This window comes from Pinus tabuliformis, chromosome 7, assembly GCF_031772625.1.
Source record: "Pinus tabuliformis cultivar Carrire ecotype Pingquan chromosome 7, CPIR1, whole genome shotgun sequence".
Classification (NCBI taxonomy): domain Eukaryota; kingdom Viridiplantae; phylum Streptophyta; class Pinopsida; order Pinales; family Pinaceae; genus Pinus; species Pinus tabuliformis.
In genome coordinates, this window is record NC_142293.1 from 169601138 (window position 1) to 169616524 (window position 15387).

Sequence of the window (15387 nt, forward strand, 5' to 3'; positions counted from 1 at the left end):
GCGTGTATGACTAGTGCTGCATCATCAGAGGTATGGTATATAGATAGTGGAGCTTCGTGACATATGACGGGAATCAGGGAGTGTTTTTCAGAATATTGAGAAGAGAAGATGAACTTTCAGATCACCATGGGGAACAAGGCAAAGTGTACTCCAGTAGGGAAGGGTACCATAGTTTTTCAAACAGAATCAGGAGAATGGTTTTGTGCTACAAATGTACTGCATGTACCAGGATTGGGGATGAACTTACTTTCCGTGTTGCAACTACAAGGCAAGGGCTATGACGTCTACTTCATCAAGGAGAAGGTATACGTCAAACACCCGAGATGGAAAAATAAAGTATAGGTCGGGATCAAAAGTAATCGGTTGTATAGATTGCAACTAGAATCACCAATGGCACTAATAGGCAGTCATGGAGACAAGGACTTGAACGAACTATGGCACAGAAGAATGGGTCACTTGCACCATGGAGCTCTGAGAATTCTTAGGAGCACTGTAACAAAAGTTCCGGATCTGAGTACGGAACAAGATGATGTATGTAGGGGATGTGGTCTAGGAAAGTATGCCAAGGCAACATTTCCTAGGAGAAAACACAGGGCCAAGAGTGTTCTAGGATTGATACACTCTGATATTATGTCAGTCAAAGCTCTCAGTGGTGCCGAGTATTTCCTTACATTCATTGATGACCACTCAAGGAAAACTTGGATTTATTTTCTGAAAACCAAGGATGAGGTTTTCTGTCGATTCAAGGAGTTCAAAGCTCTAGTGGAGAATCTAACTGAGAAGAAATTAAAATTTTTGCGTTCAGATAATGGTGGAGAATATGTCGATAAGGACTTCACTGATTTTTGCGCTAAGGAGGGCATCAGAAGAGAGTGGACAACTCCATATAATTCGGAGCAGAATGGGGTAGCAGAAAGAAAGAACATGACTATTGTAGAAGCAGCTAGGGCCATGATGTATGATCAGGATATGCCAAAATTCCTGTGGGCAAGAGCATGCAACACAACAGTCTCTGTTCAGAATAGGACTCCTCATCGGGTAGTGGGCACGATTACTCTAGAGAAAGTCTTCATAGGGAAGACACCTGAAGTTAGTCATTTCAGGATATTTGGGAGTCTAGCATATTGCCGCATACTCGAAGAAAAGAGCAAGAAGCTGGATCACGCTGCGGAAAAGGGATATCTGGTAGGATATAGCGAGAACACTAAGGAATATAGAATCTATCTTCCAGGGAGCAGGAAGGTAGTAGTACGATGAGATGTAAAGTTCATGGAGGATAGGGCTTTCAGAAGATCTCGCGAGATGCCTTCCGAGGAGCAGTCGAAAGAGGAGCCATTGGTTAAGCCTCTTCAACCAACAGAAGTAAAGAATTTTTTCTCAGGACAGGAAGATTCTCAAGATGAGGAGGACGAGCGAACATAAGCACCTGCTGGCAGAGGAAGAACTAGTAGGGAACTTCGTCAGATTTTGCGAGATGCAGAGGACTTCATCAGTGCGCTAAGAAACAATAAGAGGGAGCGAAAACAACCAGATAGATATCATGCATTAGTAGCTTAGGATGGAGAAATTGCCAGTTTCAAGGAGGCAACTGAACATCAGGTTTGGCTAGATGCGATGGTAGAGGAATACAACACTATAATGGTTAATGATGTCTGGGAGGTGATGCCAAGACCTCAAGACAGAGCAGTGGTAGGTTCAAGATGGATCTACAAGATCAAATACACTGCAGACGACAACGCTGAGAAATACAAGGCCAGGTTTGTGGCTAAGGGGTATACTCAAAAGGAAGGGATTGACTATGAGGAGACTTTTGCCCCGGTAGCTAGGTATACATCTATTAGGACCGTGATATCTCTTGCAGCCTAGATGGGATGGGAGATCCATCAGATGGATGTCAAAACGACATTTCTAAACAGGGTAATAGAAGAGGAGGTATAGATTGAACAACCAGAGGGCTTTGAAACTCATGAGAAGAAGTCTCATGTATGCAGATTGAAGAAACACTTGTATGGGCTGAAACAGGCACCAAGAGCATGGTATGGTCGAATAGATGACTACTTGCAGAAAATGGGGTTTGTCAAGAGTGACGGGGATCCAAATCTCTACTATTTGGTTGTAGAGAACGAGCCGCTAATCTTAGTATTTTATGTGGATGATCTCTTTCTGACAGGATCATCTAGACTCATTGGGGACTGCAAGAAGAATCTAGCCACAAAATTCGATATGAAGGATTTGAGATGAATGCACTACTTCCTAGGGTTGGAAGTTTGGCAGCAAAAGGGAGAAATCTTCCTTGGGCAAGGGAGGTATGCTACATAAACCCTGACAAGATTCGGGATGGAGGATTGTAGACCTATGGCTATGCCAATGATCACCAACTGGAATAATATTGATGCATCAGAAGACAAGGATGTCGATCCCACCCTATATAGGCAGCTCATAGGGTCCCTGATGTGTTTGGTCAATACCAAGTCAGACATTTGCTATTCTGTCAACACCCTCAGTCAGTTCATGGTGGAACTGAAGAGGGTGCATTGGGCAACAACCAAACATGTGCTCAAGTATTTACAGGGAACAATCGATTATGGACTCTTATACATCAGGAGTAAGGATATCAGATTGAGTGGATTTACTGATGCAGATTGGGTAGGAAGTTCAGTAATCGGAAAAGTACCTCTGGGTACTGTTTCAACATTGGATCAGGAATGACCTCTTGGTGCAGTAGGAAACAAAAGTCTGTGGCTTTGAGCTCATCTGAGGCAAAATATATGGCAGCAAGCACAATTTCGTGTGAGGCCATATGGCTTAGAAAACTGCTTGGAAACCTATTCTAAAAGAATATGGAGGCGACCAGGATCATGTGTGATAATCAGAGTTGCATCAAGCTCTTTGAGAATCCATTGTTTCATGATAGGTCGAAGCATATTGATATCCAGTGTCACTTTGTCAAGGACTGTGTCCAACGAGGAGCTGTACAATTGAGCTACACTCCCACAGGAGAACAGGTGGCGGACATCCTCACCAAGGCCCTTGGAAGGAAAAAATTTGACTACTTTAGGGAAAAGATGGGGATGGTAAAGAACCTGTTTCAGTAGCAGAAATGGGAGTTATAACTGAAAGGATGCAAAGGGAGTTGCAGTGCGGGTGCAGTGTTGGAAGAAAGGACCGGCAACAACACAGATGCAGAGGCAGTTGTCGTACAGAGATGCAGCAGTGGCAGTAGCAGAGTCATGGGCAACAATACAGGATGCAGTAGTGCAGAGGATGTTGCGTAGGGAGGCTTAGCATCAGCACAGGGACCGATGTCGGATAATCAGGGTGATATTCAGTGAGGAGTATTACTAGAGCACAATCCTCGCTAAGAGGGAGTGTTGATTTGGGGTAGCATCGGATGTGCTCTAGCCATGAAAATTGGTGGAGAGGCTAAGGCACATGAGATCTCCGATACCCAGAAGGGTTTGGGCAGATTCTAAACAGTTTGGGAGATATTAAAATAATTAATATTTTTAATGGAGTCCCTAAGTCTAAACTTAGGGAAAATAAAATATTAATGTGTATTAATATAAAACTGTGTTAGAATGGTCCAAAAGTCATGGATCAAGCCAGATCTAATCTTAGCTGTTGATTAGGGACTTAATCTCGGCCGTTGATTTGTTCACTTGGAGAACACACTGAGGGAGACCAGTGAGTTCAATTTTTGGAGCAGGGTTAGCTGAGAAATTGAACCAGTGTTCTGGTGTGCAGTCAGGAGGCAGCAAGTACAGAGCAAAGAGGCGGGATCAGCCATTGGAGATCAACACAAAGGCAGGAGAGGCAAACACAGGGCTTTTTAGGCAGACGCATAGGCAATAGAGGATTGTGTAGTCACTTGCTGGGCCTGTGTGAGTGATGCAGAGAGGCCCAGGGTTGACACAGTCAAGCAGGGGCTGACAGAGAGAGTTTGAGAGCCACGTTGAGGTCAGCCGGGCTGACGCTAGGATTGGGAGAAGTGCTGGAAAATTATTTCTCTATGGGTAAGTTAGTTTGGCACCCTGTTGTACAGAAGAATTGCTGAATAATAAAATCTTCCCTTGCTGCACCGGTTTTCCCACATTGGGTTTTTCCGGGGACTATTGTCCAAAATATCTGTGTCAATGTGTTAATGCTTGTGCATATGTTTGTTTCTGTATTACGGTGTGATATCTGCAGTGGCATTTTATTTTAATTTTTATTGAAGTAATTTCATAATAACTTATTGTGCAATAAATAGGAAAAATAAATCAGTTGCTGCAGTGATAGAATTTTCACACTCTCTCAGGTGCCTCTCGCCCTTTTCCTAATTAACTAATAATTATAGACTCATTAATTTTTACATAACAAATATGGGACAAATCTTAAAAGTTATGGCGTAAATCTTAACAATTACTGTCAACTGGAATTCGCATCAAGATATGCCAATACTAGACATTAAAATTCCAGACATTTGTTATTTTTTCATCCTTCAACTGCACTAATGCATGCAATAATGACACTCTATCATGTGACAGAGGTAACATAGTCTCTGGTATTTATTGTGTTTGTTATTTTGCTATTAATGATCAGTCTGAAATAATGGGATATTGAAATATACACATTCAATTTTTGTCATATACATTTCAAATTTTATTAACTTGTCTATTGTTTTTCTGAAATGATGGTTATATCTCTTCTATTATACAGTTCATGTTCTTCTTCTTTTTTGGAGTTTATTTTTTCTTCTTGATCCTGTTTTTTTTTAAATGCTTGCTTTGACTACTAACATATTCAAAATCTGTACAGTCAGAGCATTTTTACAATTAAAAGGTGGGCTGTATGGAAACCAAAATTGACCTAGATCATCTCTCAAAATTAAATATTTCCACTTGGCCATAAATCATTTAAACTGACTGTCTCTATAGTGCACTCCAGACAACAAAATCACTGAAGGTACCAAAAACTCTGCCATCAAGTCACAGAAATGATTAACAGCACACATACTGAGAATTCAATTAAGCCACTGCTAGGATTAGGGCCACATTGGGAGGAGGATCATCCATATCATTCTTGTTGGCCACACACCAATTATTCATTGGCTCCATGTCTGAAGCAATAGCATGCCAACCATTGTTTTCGTGGTATTTCTCATTCTCAGAAATTGCCAGTGCAAGAATCAGAGATTTATCATTTGATGGCTGTGCTGGAGATCTGCATGGCCAGATGTAGGGACATTCTCTCCCTCATTGCCTGGCCAGCACCATGCCTTGGCTTTCCCTTACTGCATTGAGATTATGTATGCTGAGAAGAAGGGTTCCAAGATTTCGCATGGGGGTTCCCTCCTGGTGTATGGCAACCCCTTTCAGTATTCCAGGAGTTGGCCCAGTTGTGGCACATCAAGCTCCACCATCTGTACCTGCACTGTGATCTGCAGTGATAGATTAGCACAGCACATCTTACTGTCAGCCCAGGGAAAGATTTTATCCACTTGGGCCTGATTAAACAAAATCGCATTCCATTCTTGCTCGATGAAAAATAAAACTTAGATTCAAACAAGGAACTGAACAAAGAAGGCTTTTGGAATCTCTGGGAAAAGTTTCTAGATACTACAAGTCTAAAGAGCCAGGTAGACTGCCTTATATCCATTAACCAGCATACATTTCTGAAGGCCTTGGCCTTCAGTTCCAGTCCTTCCACCAGCTAGTTGGAGATTGAAGCCCTAGCTTCAACAAGAAGAGTGTATGGAATACCTTTAGCTGGTCCAAAATCAGTTTGTCAGGGTTAGAGAGTCTGAATTGCTCCTTCAGCTTGGGCCAAGAGATCCAGTCACTGTACTGAGTTGAATTGTTGAAGAGGTCTCAAATCATGTGAATTCCAGAAGAATACCAAATACCAAATATGACTATTTCCTTTCCAATCTAGAAAGTACTTGATAACTTCTCAGGCCTTCCAAATGCTCTGTACAACAAAGGTTCGTTTAGCTTTAACCACAGCTGGAGTGACAACAACAGTTTGTAGGTTCAGACCTAAACATGGCATTTATGATTTTTTCCAAGAGCTCTCCAATGGATACATGATAGGGTTCCAGGTCTTTCCTTCCAAGGGTCTCTTGTTTGTGTTATCCTTTATATTGATATTTATTTCTAAATACAAGTCTCTGGGAGGATAATAAAATAAGCTTATGTTCTTGTTGATAAAATATCAAGAAAGGGGTGGGAGTGTTAGCACGCTCACATCAATAGTCGTTAAATATTACTGGGGAGATGTTTCTGTTGCCTGCTCTCTTTATTTCGTTCTTTGCAGATTGAAATTCGCTTCTTGTATATGCATCTTATACTGGAGATTTTTATGGGAAGTATGATTTTCTTTAGAATGCAACCTTGTTAGTTTCTTTAGTTAAAACTCTGCAACAGATGCTATTCAGAGATCTAAGATTATCTCTATTTGTTTGGCAGTGGGAGTAATGATCATACAACAAAGTTTTGGTGCAGAAACCGTCCAGGTGACACAGCTAGAGACAAACATGCTTCATACATACCAGGTTTGGGTTTTTGTTCGTTTTATCATTGACAAAGTGTAGTGTATATGTTTTGGTGGTTTCCTTTCCATACAGGGTGACAACATCAAAGTCAGATTGGTCGCTCTTGTATGATATATAATAACAGAAGTTGCTATCTGATTTAGATTGTTTCTGCTCTCTATATATTAACTACTGCTCTGGTTATGCCAATCAGGCTCAAGTGAACAAAATATTGTTCTGGGTCGTTCATCCAACAATTTTCAGACATCAGAAGGTCCAACTACCCCGGGACCATTTGCAGCAGGAGGAACAATGCGTGGTGAAGGAACAATTCCAGGTGTAGGTGCTGCTATGCCTCTGTCACTTCCAACACTTGATACAACCCCACAGGCAGAACAACCACAACAATCTGTGTTGGGCTCAGCTCCCCCAGGAGTTCATCCAGGAGGTCCTCATCCTCCGTTTGCTCCTCATCCTTCTATTGCTACATCTACTCAACAAATGTATCAACAAACGCAACAGCAACAGCAGCATCAGATGGGTCATCTGCCACATCCACCTCCACCATTACCACCCCAACCACCCCATTTGCAACAGCAGCAGCAGCCGCAACTACAGCATCCACAACAAGTACAAGCTCCTCCAATGCCTTTAGGATTACATCCACATCCACCACCACCACCTCGACCGCCATTACCACAACCTCCTCAAATAGGAATGCCATCTTCTATGCCTGTTTCAATGCCATCATCACTGCCAAATGCAGTGGTGTCGGCAGAGTCTATGCTTCCAAGACCAGGACCTAATTTGTCCTCAGCTCATATGCTTCATTCCAGTCAATATTCTTCCATGGTATCATTGCCAGGACAATTAGCCCAAGGTTCATCAAATCAAATTATAACTCAAGTACCTCAATCTCATGCGCTTGGGCAGGTTTCTGTGTCAAACCTTCCAACTGGCATAGGAGGCTTTTTGAATGGTGTTACAAGTGTTTTGGAAAGTCAAAATCCTGTTTCTGGAGCTCCTTCGTTTCCATCTAACACAGTTGGCATGCAGCCTCTACCTCCAGCAGTAATTACATCAACTTCTGGAACATACAACAGGCCGCAAAGTGGACCATTACCACCGGTGTCAATATCTCCAGTGCTTAATACGTACCAGGTATGCAGATTGCCTTTAAAAGAAATTTTATGTGAGAATTCATAACTATTGACACAGGTTAGATTACATTTTGTTTGGTTTGTAACTTTGTTCTCTTAAGGAACATGGTTAACTTTAGCGTTTGCAGGAGTCTTGATCTCATGGTGTTTTAATTTTGATTTTGCAGTCAGCTGCTGCTCAAAACATGATGGATGTGAGGGGGCCCGGTACAAACCTAGGAACGAATGTTGGTCTTGGGATGGGAATTGGCATGGGTGTTCCACCTCACCCTCATGGTCCCGCACCACCTCAAATGTGATGATTAGTCACTAGAAATTGGTGATTCAAAATGCTAAACCTAAACTGTAGAGTTTTGCTCCATGGAATGTAGTCCTGACTACCATGCTTCCGAAGTTTTTGTGGGAGACTGTAAGATCTGATATCAACATTTGTTGTAATTTGAGCTACAAATCTTGAATTCTTGTCAAATAGACTAGGTAGAGTATTTCTTTTTAGTGTTAGAAACACCAGTCATACTCAGCAATTGTGGGCATGTTTTACGAATCACTTAGACAGTGTTCTCCACTTTGCGAAGCACAACAGTATTGTCTGTTGCCATTTTAATGAATGGGTTCCACGCGTACTAAAATGAGGCAGAATTTCCTGAAAAGCAACTGTTTCATGATTGCAGGACAATTTTGGTGATGATAAGAATAAAGAACTTTTGTTTTGTCTTTATGCATGATTGTAAAGTGGATGGCTTGTAGTATAAGTCTTGCTTGTGCCAGAAATTACATAGGAATTATGTTGCAAGCAAGCCAAATTAGGAAGCATTTATCAATATTTTCAAATATTCTGAAGTGAACCAGGAAATGGGGTAACTGAACGCTTTAATTAAATACTTTGAAAACATGAAAATTTAGGAGGCAGGCCAATGTAAAGCTTCAATTTTTCTTTTTAATATTCTGAAGTGAATCGAGAAACAGGGTAACAATATGTTTAATAAACACACTTAAAGCACGATTAATAAACAATATTTTTTTAAATTATATTTAAAGCACGATTTTAGTAGATAGAATGGTATGTTAGGTAGAATGAATTCAAGTACTAACATATAAATATCTTCAAATAGTTTCACGCTAGCATCTTATAAAAGATCTGAGAAGCATAAGACCAAAAATTTATAAAGATGTGCATAGAAAAGAAAATTAAATACTTTGAAGGCATGAAATTTAGGAGGCAGGCCAATTTAAGAAGTGTTCGTTTTTTGTTTTTAAATGTTCTGAAGTGAATCAGGAAATGCGTTTGCAGTTATGATATAATTAAATTACCTCCATTCACTGAAATTTAGGAAGCTTCAATTGAATGATTCCTTTTGTGAATTCTGGAGTGAAAGTGGTAATGGCTTTGTTTTTTCTTCTGTGCAAAAAAAATATTATAACGTCACTAATTTTCTCATATGCTATAATAAGATACCTCCAGGCACTGAAATTTAGGAAGTTTCAATTGAATGATTCCTTTTTGTGAATTCTGGAAAAAAAATATTATAACGTCACTAATTTTCTCATATGCTATAATAAGGTACCTCCAGGCACTGAAATTTAGGAAGTTTCAATTGAATGATTCCTTTTTGTGAATTCTGGAGTGAAAAATGCAGTGGCTTTGGTTTTTTCTTCTTTGGAAAAAATATCATAATTTTATTAATAGAAAAAATATTATAACGTCACTAATTTTCTCATATGCTATAATAAGATACCTCCATGCACTGAAATAGGAAGTTTCAATTGAATGATTCTTTTTTGTGAATTCTGGAGTGAAAAATGCAGTGGCTTTGGTTTTTTCTTCTTTGGAAAAAATATCATAATTTTATTAATAGAAACAAAATTACAATTCTCGTACGCTATTTTAGCATGTCATAAGTCCTTCACCAGGATCTTTCATGTTGAAATGTCTAAGTCTATCAGTTAGAAATTTACTCTGTATTCCTCTGATTTATTCCTTCTACTTGTTAAATTCGAACAAGTTATTTAAAACATATAAATAACGAAATAAACACAATACAATTTCAACATCTACATATCAACAACTAAAAGAAAACAAACACATGGGACAAACGCCCCCGGAAAAAACTAATGCAGGAAAACCGGAGCAACTATACTGAGAGTTTATTCTTATGCAGTATTTCCTTGAGTACAACTGGGTGCCAAACTGGCTCACCCGACAGAGAAAAACAACCAGCAGTAATACCTTTCTATTCATAATCAGGTATTCTGAAAACCTGTCGAACGAAACCCTCAACAAGACCTCTAAAGCACTTGCGCCAGTCTCCTACTGCTCTAAGTCAGCCTTAGAACCCTCAGCGTCAGCCCTTTGAGGCACTGTGTAGCCTCTGGGACCCTCTGCGTCACTCTTACTACCCTTTGCATGGATGACGCTTGCCCTCTCGCCTCTGTGTTGTCTCTGCTGGGCTCTACGTGGCCTGCTCTAGCTGTTACTTCTCGTTGTCTGCCTCTGCACTGGTCTCTCGGCACTATCTCTGTCTCTGTTCAGTACTCACTGCCCCTTGCTGATTACTGATTCGACTTTACTTAGCAACCTCGCTCTAGTAAATCGAATCACCGATCACTCTAGTGTGTTTTCCAACTGACCTTCAAGCCTCCTCTTATATTTTTCTTGTTGGTCCTTCAATGGTCGATATTAAATCTCTAATCAACGACTAGGATTAGATTTGGATTGATCCATGACTTTTGGAATCTTCTAACTCAGTTTTCTATTAATACCCATTAATATTTTATTTCTTCATTAAAAATATTAATTATTTTAATATCTCCCAAATTGGTTAGGATCTGCCCAAACCATTTCTGGGTCTTGGAGATCTCATGTGCTTTAGTCTCTCCACCAATTTTCATGGCTAGAGCACATTTGATGCTACCCCAAATCAACATTTCATGATTACATATCAGGGAAAAAACTATGTTTCTTTCCTTTATACAGTACAACATAATTATGAAATATACATAAGAAACAACAAAAAATCCCCCATCATTAATCATCATAGATTCCCATAAGGACACCTATCAGTCTATAGTATCACGTTTACCCACCATTTTGTGGGTGATACACCTAGGATATTTTTTTTTTCTAAGATGGTCCTCAATCGGCAACCAACAACCCCTTGTAGCCACCAACTAGTTTGTTGTGCCATTTCTCCACCACTTGAGCCAGCCATGTGGTTCCTCACTCATATGCCATGATCATATGTTTGAAGGTGGGCCTCCCAAACTTAAAGTTATACATTTTCATTTGGTAATTTGAGTATTGTAGTTTGCTTATCATGGCCTCCCAAACTTAATGAGGTGATTCGACAGAAAGAATGGGTTAGGTCTCTGCATTTGTCCCTTAGACTCCTTTGGATATTAACCTTGGATTCTAGTCCCGTGGGATCCCTTTTACTGTTATTTGGCTTTAGGGATGGTATTTCATGGGAAACCTTGATTTTGGTTGCGTAGTCTCGCTTCCTCACTCACATATATTCCCCCCTTCCAACTCATTATAACCCAATTCATCATTTCTCCCACCTGGGTCCACATTCCTCCACTTGGTCCACATAAGGCTAACTCTCCCCTTCTCCTTGCCCACACCATGGGTCGGTCCTCGAATGATTGCCCCAGAAGTTGATGCAGCCAAAAAGAAAAGTAAAAGCATAATTGGCCACATTTAACATAAAAATGTACCACAAAATGCAAAAAGAGCAGGACAAAAAATTTAGTACGTGGACAAAAGCCAAAACATGAACTCTACCCCATCATCATGGCCATCATCTTCTTTCCTACGGGCTCTATGAACCTCCTTTATTATATAGGAGCCCATGATTGTTCCAACCCCTGGTGGGAAATGAATTGCCCTTTCTTAAAAGGGGGTATCCATTGTTATAACTCACACATCATGTTCTTACCTCTTGAGCCTAGAGCAATTAATTAAAGAAAAATCATAAAAAAACAAAAGGCATACAAAGAAGAGTGAAAAAATCAAGGCCATGGCACTTCAAGTACCACAATTTCTCCCTCTTATACATTATATACCTAAGTGTGTGCTTCCCTTTTACTAGCTACCCTTGTACCCCATCGTGTGGCCCATGGTTGCCCCTTTTCATTCCCTATTCCATCCATCTTTTTATCACATGCCACCACCTTTTAAAGGATGTACCTTGGACATATTATCCCATTTAGAAGTAGAAACCACATAATGAGATACTTGGGTAACCCCATTTGGAACTTACCACCTGTCAAAGCCCATTATGGAAGGGTAGGGCATTATGAAGTCTCCACTTGTGGTCCATGGTTTGTAAGCTCTTTCACTCTATTTCCTTCATGACTTGTTGTACTTGAAGGCTAGGGGACACCACAGATCTTATGTAGGATTGCAGGTGGTCTTCATCTTGGGTTTGGTCTCCCCTCTACGGGGTCCTAACCCTCTAGAAGGCTACATTGACACATGTAGGGGGTGTTGAGAGACATGGGCCTCCACATCAGTGGACAAAATACAATGGATCCCCAGAGATGTTTAGAGATTGCTCGAGATTCCCCTATTGGACGAAGAAGTTGCACCTGGTTCACCTTTACCCAACCTGCACCACAATTGTACCATGCACTTGGCAGATGATGTAGGACTTGTATGTGATGTGGCATCACTTACACCATATCTGAGCCCTTACAAATAGTCTACAAACATCTTCGACTTACTTGGAGACCCATGAGGTCACTTGTGTACCTTTACAGTGATTGTGAGCACCACATGTTTATTATGTGGAGAACAAGGGGCCAACCTCTTGTCCATTACTTTTGGAAGTCCAAATAATCATTTTGCAACTTATGGACTTCATTAGGCCTCTTAGAGAGCCCAATGACATGCATTATTGATTATTCGACCTCTTGGGAGACTTATTATTTTTTTTCATGAGCTAGTTTGGTGGGCTTGTCACCAATAGGTAGTTATTTGCACATTATTTTTGATGGGTTAATGTAGCCTCAAATTAGGTAATTCGAACTCCTAATGAGTGTATAAATAGGAGATACATGAATTCATTTGTATCATCACTTGTGTTTGGAACTAATATCTCTTTAGAGATTTTTGCTAACCTTCTTGGAGGACAGATTTGTGGAGCATGGAATGAATTTTGATATTCAGATAATTCCCATGTCTTGGAGCTTCTTGATGACAAGTTTTTGGATAGTTGAATATATTCTTATACATGTAAGTACATTTTAATGCTATTCTTTCTTTCTAATTTTGTCACATACATTGTTGTTGGGATTTTGCTATACGAGGGCTTATTTGCTACATCTCTTATGCTAAGTTGTGGAAATTTTGTTTCTAGATAATGAATGCTTCATGTATGGGCCATATATAATGAATGAATGTTCTTAGGGGTGTTTCATTACTGAAATTCTTCTTGACAAGTCATTTACCTTGCAAACGAAGTATAAAGCCTTTGAAGATGTTTTTACTGCTGCCCTAGTGCCAAACAAAGTTGTTTTTGAGGTCTCCTTGACTTAGAAAATTCAAAGGCCCAAAGGTGATCACCTTAAACCTATTTTCCTTCTCCCCTTTCCTCTTCTCTAGGTCTAGTCCTCTAGGTCACCTAGGACATCAATTATTTCATGCTCTAGCCATCTAAATACTTCAATTTTTGGTCCACAACTATGCTAGTGTGTCCTCAAGAAACCTTCCAAATTTCACAAGATTCCGACAATGAGATGTTGAGACATTGCAAGCCCTAGCTCGAAGACCAATTCTTTCCCTTGGTTTCCCTTAGGCTAGAAATATCACTGGGATCCCTACATTGTCTTTCATTGAAAATTAATTCCTTGATTTCTTTCCCCTCCCTAATTAGGTCAAACATATCATTGGTTGCTAAATCTTATCCCCTTGATCGAATCTCAGATCCACTTGGTTCCATGTTGTCACGCCCCCAGGCCGGTGGTAGTCTTTCAACCCGCTCTTAGTGAGGTGCGACACCACCGAACACTTTCTTTTCACCAATACTTATGTTTATGGACTGCGCTTAACCATATGTCCTACTTAGTTTGTGTTTCTCAACTAAGTAATTATTATGTTTCCTTTATACCAATGAACACCCATACACATTCATTATCATAAGAAATTATACAAAGAACACAATTGCACAGTATAAAGGGAGGGGCAACTCCCTGAACAATGAGTCTGCCCGAATAATATATTATACAATCTTTCAATGTTACAAAGCTTTACAAGTATACTTGGAAACACCAAGTTTCATATGCCAAATTTACACTTCTCACACCTTCGTGTGATAAACAAGATTCTTTGCCCAAGTCGGGCAGGCGTGCCCTCACACGAGCTGCCTTCTGCACTTCACAACTGAACCTTGTTCTTCTTGTACGATGGGTAGGCAACCTCACCCGAGTCACCCTTGCACACCTTCGCACATCCGACGGGCGACCTCACCCAAGAATGCCTTTGAACGATGGATGGGCGCACCCTCACACGAGTCGCCACCCATGCCCAACAACTGGCGCCTTCACCCGAGTTCTACCGCACCGTTTACTCCTGCACGAAGGATGGACGCCTTCACCCACGCCCTCAACCAATAACCGAACGACAGGCGCTCCTACCCGCGTTCTCACCCAAGGCCGAGAACCTGTGCGTTTTATCTCGTGCAGCCTTCGCCCAAGGTTGGGCGCATAGAGCTGCGCCTTCCCTTCCTCGCTGCGGCTTCACTTCTTACTACGCACTTCTCCTTTGCTCAAGTTGATGACCGAAAGATCGATGTTGAAATGGCTCCATGCATCATTGTTTTTATATGAGTGGAAGGGTGAGTCGCGCTGCCCAAGCCGACTCATCCTCCATGCGTTTGAATGCCCCTCCATACTCATTCACCTTTGTTTATTGCTGTTCGGATAGCAATCTATGCCCAAGTCGCCATAGTAAGTTGGGTCGGTCGTGGGTTATGTTGAACGCTCCCCACGCTATAAACAAGCCATCGCTTAACCTTCCTTATGCGCATTTTACCCATGCAACTTCGCATACCTCCATTAAGTTGCTTGCTCGTCATGTTTCCAACTCGTTTGCTCACCAAGCAAGTCACACGTTTCACCGGTGGTTGTGTCAAGGACCGCAAGTCCTTACAACCTCCCCCACTTGAAATCATTGTCATCCTTGACAATATCTCATCTCGGCAACCATCTGTCACCAAGATCACCATACCAAGGTATACACCCCATCGATATGTCATACATTGGAAATCATCTCAATCCATGATTATCAACCACCCTATCACAATCTCCACACACTGCTCTCCATCGTGGAACGTTGGTCCCTCCATCTCAAGCTACATGCTTCCTGCAACCTCTTGTGTTGACCTCATCATGTGTCGTCCTCGTGTGAACTGCTGCCATGATACTCCAACACAATGCTAACACATCTCTCTACACTTCCGGACCCCATGTTTGAACTAGTCGGGTGATCAGTCCAACTATCACACTCAAACCATGAGAGTGAACATCCCCATGTCATCATTAGTCGTTTCTCAGAACATCTCGTCACATCCTCAACTTGAGCAAGAATCCATCTCCATACAAGTAAGCCATGCTCAGGCCCATGAAGTAGCCCTCATCTCATCTGCAACTGTTGTGCATGATGTTTGTTGTCAATGTGCTGCATGAAATCAGCCGTATCTATCCCAACATCATCATCCA

The 15387-nt window shown here is 41.0% G+C and overlaps 1 protein-coding gene across 2 annotated transcripts in view; it reads left to right on the forward strand.

Moving 5' to 3' along the window:
* Positions 1-8389, forward strand: part of FY (Transducin/WD40 repeat-like superfamily protein) — a 218185-nt gene extending 209796 nt beyond the window's left edge. For both annotated transcript variants that reach the window (XM_089457892.1, XM_089457893.1), the window contains exons 17-19: positions 6447-6532; positions 6726-7672; positions 7839-8389. In XM_089457892.1, coding sequence (XP_089314018.1) covers positions 6447-6532; positions 6726-7672; positions 7839-7970 — 1165 coding nt within the window. In that variant the 3' untranslated portion in view covers positions 7971-8389. The remainder of the gene's footprint in view (positions 1-6446; positions 6533-6725; positions 7673-7838) is intronic.
* Positions 8390-15387: the final 6998 nt, after the last annotated feature.